The following is a 13,890-nucleotide window of genomic DNA, read 5'->3' as shown; positions in this document are numbered from 1 at the left end:
AAAAAATTAGTATCACTCAGCCGGATGAACGAGAATTAGTCATAAACTCATCTGTCAGTTCGTCATATTTCCGATTACTTTTCGATTAGCTCGGACGTTTCATCTCTAATGGATCAAATAACTTTTCATAGTATACTCTTCATGATCGTTCTTGGTATTGTTAAAACAAGGACGGAGTATTTTAATCCATCGATTAAGCTTCCTATGAAATTTCAAAACTCCGACAGTTATCGTTGAACGTTAGAAGTCTGTTCAAGATAATTGTGGAGATTCAATAGACCAATCACTTCAAGTATGGACACATAACATTAGCTCGAACTCACTTTCCTCTTCTTCAAAAGCAGCCGTATTTTTGCTATTTCGTCCTACAAATAATGTCTTTTTCGGGATTGTTGATCAGAATAATTTTGTACCTTCCGAAATAAACCATCATTACTTATCCAACTGAACGTTGCGTACTAACACGCTTTTCATTCGGTTCTTGGAGTGTGCTCAAATCGGATGACTGTCTTTTGACCTTTAGAGTGGAATTATGGAACCGTACTTCATCTAGTGTCACATATCGCCAATATTTTTATTACAACAATTTTTATAACAATTGAAGAACTCTAAAAACTACTTAGATGTTGTTGCTTTTAATAGACTAAGAATATCCAAAGTTTGATCTTTCCTTGGAGAGTTTTTTTTTATGTGGTGGGTCCTAAATTCTACGCACAACCGCTTCGCCTTCTCACTTTAGCTCGCCTCCAGACGGATGTCCGTTGGTTACCCCGAGGATATTTGGTCTAAATTTTGGTGAGTTGTTTGAGCCATATGCAAAAGAATCGTTCCTGGCCACTCCCAATTGAATGACAGTCATAAACTTTCCTTATGAACTTTTTCATATTACCCCATCCCCCCAAAGTATTAAGCTTTCTTTGCCAATTTCATTTTACGACCTTTCAAAATATTTTTGGATATTTTTTAGCTATTCTAGTTTGTCTTATGGGTTCTTAGATGTCGGCACTCTATATCTGATCTATATGTATGTAATATTGCAAACTACTCAGTTCTTCTATACCTTTTAAATGTATTTTAATAAGATAAATTGTTACTAAAAATTTAGTCGATTCGACGCATACTTCCCCTAATAACGAATACACACAACTGATATTTTGAAAAAAATCCTATTAATATTATGTTTTCAAGTTCTAATAATGGGCGAGTCAGCAAACGTTCGGTTCAAGTTTTCGAGCTTAGCTTTAATCTACAAAACACGCCCTCATATATTGAAAAACATTAGAATTGCCTCGCACACTAACACCTCATTGCCGTCTGAACATTAAACCTTGTCGCCATTTAGCAAGTTTCAAACTCACACTTGCTGAACAACCAGCTGTCTTTACATGCTCCTCACTTACAGCGCTAGATAAGAGCGCTCTTCAATTTTTATACTCTCGCAACAAATGTTGCTAAAGAGAGTATTATAGTTTTGTTCACATAACGGTTGTTTGTAACACCCAAAACTAAACGAGTTAAATATAGGCTTATATATACCATATGGCCCCGCCCCCTACTAAGTTTTTTGTACATATCTCGCAGACCAATAGAGCTATATAAACCAAACTTTCTGCAGTCGTTTTTTTAGCCACTTCCTAATACAGTCCAAAAATGACAGTAATCAGATAATAACCACGCCCACCTCCCATACAAAAGTTAGGTTGAAAATTACTAAAAGTGGGTTAACTCACTAACGAAAAACGTCAGAAACACTAAATTTCACATAAGAAAAGGCAGATGAAAGCTGCACTCAGATTTTTTTACCAAATGGAAAATGGGCGTGGCGTCGCCCACATATGGGTCAAAAACCATATCTCAGGAACTACTCGACCGATTTCAATGAAACTTGGTTTGTAATAGTTTCCTTACATCCCAATGATATATTGTGAAAATAGGCCAAATCGCTTCACAACCACGCCTACTTCCTATATACCAGAACTTTGAAGACAATCTGAATCGTTTACTTTACAATATATAAAGAAAGCACTAGTGAAGATATCGGTGCAGAACTTTGCACAAATACTATGTTTATAGTGTGTCAGCCCCATTCTAAAAAACGCCGAAATCGGACCATAGGTTTTTAACGCCCCATATATCGAACATCGAACACATATATCGAACACCTCGGTGCTTCTAACCTAATATTATGGTTTCCACCTTTCAATGGACTTTATACAATATATATGACGAATATGTGGGTCATAGTGTGTATTATATAATATAAATAAAGTTAAATAAATAAATTGCGAGAGTATAAAATGTTCGGTTACACCCGAACTTAGCCCTTCCTTACTTGTTTATTTCTATATAACTCGTTTTCCTTCAAGCAGTTTCTGCAACTAGTATCTGATAAAATTTTTTGTTTGCCTGCATGCATCTCAATGAGACAATGGCCCAAGATGCTTTACTGAGGATGAAGAGTTTTCTAGACACTCATAGCCATATAGAACACTGACTATGTAGTAGATATCTCTAATATAGCAATAGAGGCGGTACTTTCCAAGTAGTTCAGGCGTCCTTTCTTTAATTGGTCAAATAACTCTTTCGGGATCATGATGGTTTCTGGCTAAGCTTGTTAAGATAGTATCCTAATGTGAAAGGAGTAACAGAAGTACTAAGCTGGAAACACATAAAATACCAACACGCTATAGGGAGCTAGTGAACTGGTAGAAATATATTTCTAAAGTATTTTACCCTCTGCAAATAGAAGATGTACTCTGTTGTATGCGACCCTTACTATTAAGGCGACGTGACATTGCGATAATTTCGGAAAGAATTGCGAATATAGAATTGCATGATTTTTATTTAAAAAAAGATCCACCATATAATAAAAAAAAAAACGATTAAAGACAGTACCAGACAGTTGTAGAGACCAGATGAATGAAACTAATTGTTCAACGCGATTAGATATGGCTTCAAACTCAGCTCAAAATCTTCTATAACTTGTTGTTTTTAGTTGATTGTGACCTTACGTAACGCCCACTCTTCCCGAAGATTTAGAAAGCTTCAAGTTCACAATTGCTGAACAACCAGCTGTCTTTGTACACTCCTCACTTGCAGCGCAACAAGAGCGCTCTTCAATTTTTTAAATTGTTTGCTTATTTGTGGCAGCCTCTTTATCCTCTTCAGACTGTTTGTCCGTGCGTTCGTCCGTCCGCCGGTCTGCGTAACCATTTTGCCGCACAACATTTACATTCTATTATGTAATTTATTCGCCTGCTGACTATTCATTTCATTATCTACTATTATTATATACTTATATACAATATATACATATATACTAAATAGCTTATATACATACATACATACATACAGACATTTATATGATTGTATTTATTTTATTTATTTATTTACTTACTTGAATTCTCTTTTTTCGCTTTTCAATTACAGATGAAAATCCAGCGGCCATGCAAAAAAGCAGCGCCAGTTCGATGCGCATGAGAACAACAACAACAAGATGGGCTATGCTGCTATTGCTAGCAGCAATAACAACAACAACAACAACAATAATAGAAACATTAATGACAAGGGCGAATATAATAATGCGCGCAACAAAAGCAACAATGGCAATAATAGTAGCAGCAACAACAACACTCCTGTTAACCTACTTATGCGGAGTATGTCCGTCACAGCAGCAACAGCAACAACAACAAGAGTTCATGTTACAGGAAGCGCAGCAAGTGAATTGGACATTGCTAAAACAGCAGCAACAACAACAACAACAACTACAGCTATAACAATTGTGATAGCAGCAGTGGCAGCATTCACAACAATGCCAACAACAAACATTCCGCACATCCGTTGGCGTATCCTTCGTAATGTCTTAAGCAGTGCTCTCTTTTGTGATAGTTGTTGTTATATTTGTTTTTGTTTTTTCCAGCTTTTGTTTGCTTTTGCGTTTACGTCTCTTATTGCATTATTCTAATGGCACACTCAGCTGAAACTGAAATTGTATTGGACTTTTGATACGCGCACACACACACAAAAGAGGATACTCACACACACACATACATACAACAACAACAACGCATACACGCAGTTTCTTACGTCTCCTCATCGCTGTTGAAGGCCATTGCTGTTGCTGTTGTTGTTTGGCATAGCTGCTGGCGTCACTGTCAGTCCAGTGTTCGCAACAAGCACTACAACAACAAAAATAATAATAATATTATTGCGACTGTCAGGTGGCCGGAGGTCCCCTTGATGCTTACGGTTAATATGCGCTTGTCGGTGGCAGCTGGCAACAAGCTCATCAAAAGCAGCCAGCAGCAGCAGCAGCAACGTGCCACAGCAGGCAAGAGACGCCGCTAGATTGCTGTATTGCCGTTTGCAGACTCATCAGCTGCTTGGGCTTGGACAACTTCTTACGTCCTCCTGCTCCAACTTGTCTCCGCTGAGTCATCGGCCATCCAACGGTCGGTCCAATAGCTTAACGCTAATGCCAGCGATATAGTGGACTCTCTGCCACAGCAGCAGCAGCAGCAGCTCCTTCTCAGTCAGTGGCAGAGACACTACTTGCATTATCTCTCAATGGCATTGTTGCCGCTTGCTGACGCATTTCAACGGTAAACCCAACCGTCTTGGCACGCAGTAGAGACGCCTAAACAAGCTGACGTTTGGGAAAATATCATTGAAGATGACTGGAGGCTAGCTATACACCTACCCAGAAGCGTCCAAACAAACATACACACCTGTTAGAAGCGCCGTAGAAACCTTGATTGCTGTTCCAGTCTCCTTTGGACAGTGGTTACTCTGTATGCTGATTGCCCTGCCCGTCCCCTCCGTGATGAGGTAAGTGTTTGGGGTGTGCGGTGACAATGCATAAGTAAATCTAAATACCGAAAAAAAACAAAGAAACAAAGCGGAAACAGCAAAATAAATAGGATCAAATATAGCAAATAAATATAAAAGAGATGGCGCGGCGGGGGGTAGGCGTGACGTACATATATCGTGGAGGGGTGCAAACCGCTTAAATATTTGCATTTCATTTTGCTAAAAGGCCAATGAAGCGAGCGAAGAACGACGAAATCAAAGAAAAGTATGACGTTTTCAATATATGTATGTAATATGCTACTTGATGGGGAGTACAGTGTTGCCAGTTAGTGTGCAGGTAGAGTCCATAGAATATCCACCTAGAATAGGCTTATATTTGGTCAATGCGTAATTCCTTTTTCGAGGCGATACAATTTTCGGTATAATACTTAAATAATTAGTGAGTACTGAGTCAGAGAGTTGCCACCTGTTTTTAATTTTAGTACAAAAAAATTATCACGTTAAAAAATTGGACAGCATGTCTATCAAACCACAAAGAAAGTAAATAATTGAAAAATTATTCTAAAAAAAGGTTGCCACCTGTTACATTTTTGAAAATTTTCATTGTCATTTGTGGAAGTAAATTAAATATTAGCAATACAAATTAAGCTAAAAAGCCTCAAAGACTTTAAAAAAATATTTTTGTGAAATTGTTGCCACCTATTTGAAAATGTGGATTAAATCAATTTTACGAAATAATTTAAATTTTACAATGTTGTAACAAATGACAGATATTTAAGAAGTCTTTGATGTACATAAAAATATTTTAATAGAGTTGCCACCTATCTAAATAGTAACAATGAGAAATTTTACACCTATCCGAAATTCAGACAATATGAAATATATCTCGACAAACAATACGGGAAATATTTTGTTACAAATCCTCCACAAATTCTAACACTATTTTCAAACCGTTTTTGCCCTTCAATCTGACTTTAATTATAAATTTGATCATTTTCCTCCGTCACTGTAAAAATGTATACAATGCAATACAAAATGTACTAACAATTCATATAATAATGTCGAAAGACAATACGAGCCACACTGAGCGAATCTAGCGTGGGTCGGACTTAGCATATTTACATATTTTAGAAATATGACCATCAATAATGTCTATGTATGTATGTATGTATGTAGTCAATCACAATAAGCACAAATTTGATTGATAAATGCTCGAGTGGTATGCGCTGCTTTTAGCTGCCGCTGAATAAGGTAGCCAACCGGTAAATATGTAATCAATGGCTAACAAGCGGAAATAAAAGCAAGCGGAGACACAATTGGAATGTAATCAAAGGGACAAAAGACAAGCGAGCAATCAGCAGAAGCAGCAGCAGCAATAAGTGCACGTGACATCGCAATTTTTCGGCTGGCCATAAAAGGTAGCCATTTTTTTCAGTGATTTCTTTAATGGAATATATTTTTTGGGTGAAATATTTTTTTTTTTACTCAGAGTAGACTTCATTTAGTTCGATATATTTTATCAAAAAGCCTTTTGTATAACATTATATCTATTCATTCTTTCCAAACCACACCTCGAACCGATTCTCCAGGTCAAATGTGTCTGACTTTTTCCTCTGCCAATCATTCTTATACAACTTTTTTTACTTTTAAAGTCGATATTTTGTTTGTTAATTTTAATTTCACATTAAGGTGGCAACTCTGGTCAAGACAATTTCTGGCATAATAAGCGTTTTTAAACATGATACTTATATACATATATAGGGAAATTATACTTTTCCAGACAGGTGGCAACATTATCAAAAATATTCAAACTTCATAGAAATTCTCTTTTAGTTTCAAAAATATAACCGCCAAATCTGCTGGTCATATACCCGTCATTCTGTTCAAACAGTTAATGCTTGATACCTCTAAGAAACACAATGCGGCTCGATCCAAGGCCCTTTAAGTTTTTTAATCCATTGAGGAACTTTCTCTTAAGACACTCTCACCGTCGTACATTTTCGACTTAAATGCGTTAACCCGTCAACATCCTCGAGATTAACAATGTTAGAATTTTCATAAAAATAGTTTCGAATTGTTTTCGAATCAAATTTGTTTTAGAAGCTTTTTATGTAATTTTATATTTTTATTCCTTGTTTTTTATTTGTTTTTGCTTTTATAAATTTTTTTCCAAGTGCAATAGCACGTACAGATAACTATTAGTATATAGATATAAATTTATAAAAATTAAATAAAAAAAACAAAGAAATTGTATATAATGAAATCAAAATATGGGCTACAACAACCACTATAAATTAAGAATGAGCATTCGAAATAAAAATGTTAAATATACATATATAGGTATTAGCGTGTATAAAAAATTTGATATATTTTGTGTAGCTAAGAAACTCTTATAATTTTTATCAAAATTTTTAATTGATTATTCATTTTTTTTTTTTAATTTTTAAATTTTATAAAATATTAATACGAAAAATATTTTCAAATATTTTATAAAATTTAAAATATTAAAAAAAAAAAATATTTTTAAATTTTAAGGTTTTTATTGTTATAAAATATTTAATTTTTTTATTTCTATTATAGTTTTTAAATTGTATAAAATATTAACACAAATTTAAAAAACTAAGATTAATAAAATAATAATTTTAAAACTAATATTTTAAATTTTATATAATAATTCTATTTTTTATTTTTATTTTTATTAATTATTTTGTTTAACTTTTATAATTTTTTAAATTTATAAATCGTTAATTTATTTTTTTTATTTTTTCTAAAATTTTTTTGATTTCTTTAATTTTTGTAATTTTTTTATTTTTTTTTTATTAATTTTAGCCCTTTTTAAATTTGTCTAAATTTTTTTAAATTATCTTATTTTTTAATTATTTATTATTTTTTTATTATATTTTTTAAATATTATCACTTTTTAGTCTCTCTTAGCTTTTTATTTTTTATATATATATTTTTAGTTTTATAAAATGTATTTCTTTAGTTTATAAATTGTATATATTTTTTTTGAAAATTTTTTTTTTTACTTTTATAATTTTTTCAACATGTTTTTTTATTAATTTTAAAGTTATTTTTATATTCATTTTTTTCATATTTATTTATTTTTTATTATATTTTTTATATTTTATTCTCTCTTAGCTTTTAATTTTTTTATATTCAAAAAATATATTTTTCTTATTAATTATATTTTTTTTTCTATAACTATTTTTACTTCTATAATTTCTTTTAATTTTTCTGAGCTCTTTAATTTTTTGTTAATTTTTCTTCTTTTCTTTTGATTTTTCTTATATCTTTTAAATTAATTATTATTTTGTTTTTATTTTTTTTTTCATATGTTTATTCTCTTAGCCTTTTATTTTTTTATATATTTTTTTAATTTATAAATTATTATTATTTTTTTCTTTGCCCTTTATTTTTTATTTTTATTTTATTATTTCTCAAATTTTTATTTTTTAAATTATTTACTATATTTTATAAAATATAAAATATTAAGAAAAAAATATTATTAAATTTTAATGTTTTAATTGTTATAAAATATTTATTTTTTTTATTTTTATTATAATTTTAAAATTTTGTAAAATATTACGACAAATTTAAAAGACTAAAAAATTAATAAACAAATATTTTTAAATCTTTTTGTTTTAAATTTTATAAATTTTTTTTTATATTTCAATAATAATTTTTATTTAACTTTGTATTTATTTTTTATTTATTTATAAGTTCTCTAACTCTTTTCTTAACTTTTATATTTTTTATTTTTCTTAATCTCTCTAATTTTTTTAATTTATTTTAGAGTTTGTTTTAATTTTCATTAATTTTAACTATTATTAATTTTTTTATTATAACATTTTTTTAAATGTAATAATTTTTAATCTCTCTAATTATTTAAAAATATTTTTTTAATTTTATAATATATATTTTTTTAGTTTATTAATTATTATTTTTTCTCCAATTTTTGGTTTACTTTTATAATATTATTAACATGTTTTTTTTTTATTAATTTTACAGTGTTTTAAAGTTTTCTGAATTTTTTTTTTAATATTTATTTTTTTTTTATATTATTATAATTTTTTATTCTGTTAGCTTTTGAATTTTTATATTCAAAAAATAAATATTTTTTTATTAATTTATAAATTATTAGTTTCATTTATTTCTATAATATCTTTAAATTTTCTTAGCTCTTTAATTAAAAATAAATAAATTTATTAATTTAACATTTTCTTTAAATTTTTCTTATATATTTTAAATAAATTATTAACTATTTTATTTCAATATTTTTTCATTTTTTTTTATTTTTATATATTTTTTAATTTAGTAAACTTTTTTTAATTATAAAATAAATTATTATTATTTTTTATTTTTTCTATATTTTTTTTTTATTAGTTTTAAATTTTTTTATTTTTTTGAGTTATTTACTTATTTTTTTAATCTTATCATTATATCATTTTTCTTTGTATGTTGTTTGGCTACTACATTACAAAAAAAACAAACAACAATAGAGTAAAGTAGCGCTAAATAAGCGTTTCAATAAAATCATAAGAAATGCCACATAGTTAAAATATAGAATTTATATATTAAAATAACTTAAATAAACACGAAAACAAGCAAAAAATAAACTAGTAAAATTAAAAAAAAAAAACTCGCTGCCAAGCTGACGAGTAAAAGAATTTAATTTTAAATAGAAAAAACCTGCATAACAACAAAGAAAACAAATATTTATATAAGTAATGATAGGCAAACCAACTATATGCTTGATACAAGAAACTGCATAGCATAGTCTATAAGCATGAATACATAGTATGTAATAAAGTAAATTACCTACATACATATGTACTAACTATATGTGTACATAGTGTATCAGTTGATAGGTTAAATATGATGTGCTTATAAAATGCAAAAATATGTAATAATAATATTTAAAAGAAATGAACTCTGTATATACAAACATAAAATAAGTGAAATTGCATACTTTTAGGCGCTTAAGCCGGCGCAAAGCGAAAAAAGGCGACAGCATCAACATATGCAACATTGGCCACTGACATTGCGTGCAAAGCAAAGCAAAAAATAAAAAATAAAAAACAAAAAATAAAAAAAAAGAAATGAATTGAAACCAAACGAGTGCATGTAATCCAAACGAAATAAAAGTAGAATAAATTCATTAAAATAAATGCAATTAAAAAATACATAGTATAACAAAAAGTGAGAAATAAAATAAAATCGAATAAAGGGAAATAAATTAAAATACAAAGAAACATCAAATTGTTCACTCTCTCTCTCTCTACTGCATGTGTAAGAAATTGCAGCAATTAATGCAATCATCGAGTGTGAACGTGAATGTGTGTAATTCAATGAATGCTAAAGAGTTAAAACGAGTTAGCGTGCGTGCATATAATGCGCTATAACGGTACATTATGCACTTGAACGAATTAAATGCAAAATTGCAAGTAATTGGAATGTGCGTTTGCGGTCAAATGCAGGGCGAGATCATCAACAATGCACACAAATACACACACACACATATACATACTGATAGAGAAAGAGCATACGCACACTAGTGCAAGAAGATAAGCAGCGGTGAACACACATACACATTTATATAACTAAAGTTACCACAAATTAAAAAAATAAATAAAATTTGTATCAAAATATACAAGTATGTTTGTGGATAAATGCGCGCGCTCCATTACAATACAAACATATTTATATGTATATATATGTACGTGTGTGTGTTTTTTTTCACTTTGGCAGCACCTTCTACCCATAGTTGTGTGTGTTTTTGCTAAATAGCAAATTAATTTCCGTTATCAGCATGTTGATCCAGTTTTCGCATGCAACTTTGGCCTCCAACGCGAATTTTGTTGTTGTTGTTATTATTTTTTTATTTATTTTTTTTGGTATTTTTTTTTTATTTTGCTCAAAAACAGCTAACGAAATTAATTGAAAAATTACGCTTCTTTTGTAATGCATTTAACGGTTAAGTGTTAACGGTATTTTTTGGTTTTTATATTCATTATATAATATGTCGAAAAAGCCTCAACCTTCTGCTGAAAATTGTAGCCAATTTACATCAAAAAGTTAATTTTTTAAACTCAATTTTAACCTTCATGTATTTTTTTTTTTGGTTTCGGTCACCTAACGGTTGTTTGTGACACCTTTAAATAATTAAGTTAAAAAATATTGATATCAAAACGATCGAAATGACAAGCCGTTTTTATTTTAAATTATTTTCCTATTATCTGCCTTTGTCCGTTCGTTGAAATATTGCATGATAGAAATAAAACCAGAAATAACCACACTGGTCGCCTTTAAATTGTTCGAACATAACCTCAATTTATAAACGTGCATTAAATGTCTAAACGATAATTTGAAAATCGTAGAAGTTGGCGGTGAGGACGCCAACATAAGGTAAAATTTGAATGAATTCGAGAAATTTCACTGTGAACTTGGTTTCTTCCACTTATGTATGTATATGTCGTAAACTATTTCTTTAATTTGAATGAATTTCCTCCCTGCAAATCGAACGAGAGAGAACTCAAAGAAAGTCTGATCAAAACAACAGGTTTTGTCTTTCTATCTGGAAAAAAAATCTGAATTGTATGTTATTAAATACGAAATTAATTATATTTTACATTTTATGTACAACTAAAAAATGCATCTGGCAACACTTGTTAATAATTATTTCACATATGAAAACTCTTTTCTTAACAATTATATTTTTTGTATTTTTCTTAATCTCTTTAATTGTTTTATTTATTTTTTATTTTAACGTTTTTTTTAATTTTTCTTAATTTTTTAAATTATCTTTATTTTATATTTGATTATTTTTATTTTTTTTATTTTAACTTTTTTTTAATTTTTCTTAATTATCTTAATTTTATTTTTGATTATTTTTAATTTATTTTTAATTTTTTTTTATTTTAACGTTTTTTTAATTTTTTAAATTATCTTAATGTTAATTTTTGATTATTTTTAATTTTTTTTTATTTTAACGTTATTTTAATTTTTCTTAATTTTTTTAATTATCTTAATTTTTTAAATTATCTTAATTTTATTTTTGATTATTTTCCAATTTTTTTTATTTTAACGTTTTCTTTTTAATTTTTCTTAATTTTTTAAATTATCTTTATTTTATATTTGATTATTTTTATTTTTTTTTTATTTTAACTTTTTTTTAATTTTTCTTAATTATATTAATTTTATTTTTAATTTATTTTTAATTTTTTTTTTATTTTAACGTTTTTTTAATTTTTTAAATTATCTTAATGTTAATTTTTGATTATTTTTAATTTTTTTTTATTTTAACGTTATTTTAATTTTTCTTAATTTTTTTAATTATCTTAATTTTTTAAATTATCTTAATTTTATTTTTGATTATTTTTAATTTTTTTTATTTTAACGTTTTTTTAATTTTTCTTAATTTTTTAAATTATCTTTATTTTATATTTGATTATTTTTATTTTTTTTTTTTATTTAACCTTTTGTTAATTTTTCTTAATTTTTTAAATTATCTTAATGTTAATTTTTGATTATTTTTATTTTTTTTTATTTTAACGTTATTTTAATTTTTCTTAATTTTTTTAATTATCTTAATTTTATTTTAATTTTTTTTTTATTTTAACGTTTTTTTTAATTTTTTAAAAATATCTTAATTTTATTTTTGATTATTTTTAATTTTTTTTTATTTTAGCGTTTATTTAATTTTTCTTAATTTTTTAAATTATCTTAATGTTAATTTTTGATTATTTTTATTTTTTTTTATTTTAACGTTATTTTAATTTTTCTTAATTTTTTTAATTATCTTAATTTTATTTTTAATTTTTTTTTATTTTAACGTTTTTTTAATTTTTCTTAATTTTTTAAATTATCTTAATTTTATTTTTGATTATTTTTAATTTTTTTTATTTTAGCGTTTTTTTATTTTTTTAAATTATCTTAATTTTATTGTTGATTATTTTTAATTTTTTTTATTTTAACGTTTTTTTAATTTTTCTTAATTTTTTAAATTATCTTAATTTTATTTTTGATTATTTTTAATTTTTTTTTAATTTTTTTTATTTTAATGTTTTTTTAATTTTTTAAAATTTTCTTAATTTTATTTTTGATTATTTCTAATTTTTTTTATTTTAGCGTTTTTTTTTAATTTTTCTTAATTTTTTAAATTATATTAATTTTATTTTTGATTATTTTTAATTTTTTTTATTTTAACGTTTTTTTTAATTTTTCTTAATTTTTTAAATTATATTAATTTTATTTTTGTTTATTTTTAATTTTTTTATAATAATATTTTTTTTTAATATTATCACTTTTTAATCCCTCTAATTATTTATAAATATTTTTTTATATATGTTTTTTTTTTTAATTTTATAACATATATTTATTTAGTTATTTATTTATTTATTTTTTTAATTTTTGTTTATTTTATAATATTTTAACATGTTTTTTTATTAATTTTTCATTTTTTTTTTATTTTTCTCACTTTTTTTAATATTTATTTAATTTTTATTATATTTTAATAATTTTTTATAATATTATATTATTTATTCTCTCTTAGCTTTTAATTTGTTTTATATTCAAAAATTATATTTTTTATTCATTTATAATTTATTTTTGTTTTATGTCTATAACTATGAAAACTCAACCATTTGTACATATATTTATACTATAATATTATTATTTTTAATTTTAAATAAATACTATTTAGTCAACAGTATTTTTTTATCGGACGTTATTACTATTTATTTAATTTAAATAATTTCTTCTATTTAAATGTTTATGTAGTTCTCATTTCAGTTGGTTCCCACGCTGACAAAGTGCACTTATTGTAGTGAAGCTATTTTTTGCTGCGACCAGACTAAGAAGGATGAGAGAAGGAAGTGATCTTTTATCCGACTGCCAATCTCCTTAAAGCTCCTATAGAACTGAATATGCGCTGGCTGAAATATGTTAAGACAATAAAAAGTTCTTTGTGAAAATAACTTAAAAAAAGCTTGTTTTATTTGATTTACAAAAATTGTATAAGGTTGTTAGTATCATAAAATAAACAGATGGAAATAATGCCTCATATAAAAATTTCAATAA

At 26.5% G+C, this 13,890-nt stretch overlaps 1 protein-coding gene across 3 annotated transcripts in view; it reads left to right on the top strand.

Moving 5' to 3' along the window:
* LOC105216606 (uncharacterized) overlaps positions 1–13,794 on the top strand; it is a 148,975-nt gene extending 135,181 nt beyond the window's left edge. The window contains exons 7-9 of one of the 3 annotated variants that reach the window (XR_008470187.1): positions 3,430–3,854; positions 3,920–4,827; positions 13,591–13,794. Coding sequence is in view for 1 of the 3 variants with exons in the window: in XM_054226288.1 (XP_054082263.1) it covers positions 3,430–3,776 (347 nt within the window). In the remaining 2 variants the exon portion in view is untranslated. Of the gene's footprint in view, positions 1–3,429; positions 7,139–13,590 lie in introns of those variants that run through there. The other 2 variants (XR_008470186.1, XM_054226288.1) reach the window with 2 other exon arrangements.
* The last annotated feature ends 96 nt before the right edge of the window (positions 13,795–13,890 follow it).

Source organism: Zeugodacus cucurbitae, chromosome 3 (assembly GCF_028554725.1).
Source record: "Zeugodacus cucurbitae isolate PBARC_wt_2022May chromosome 3, idZeuCucr1.2, whole genome shotgun sequence".
Taxonomy (NCBI): Eukaryota; Metazoa; Arthropoda; class Insecta; order Diptera; family Tephritidae; genus Zeugodacus; species Zeugodacus cucurbitae.
Note: the sequence above shows the minus strand (reverse complement) of the source record. Positions and strands in the feature narration are given on the sequence as shown.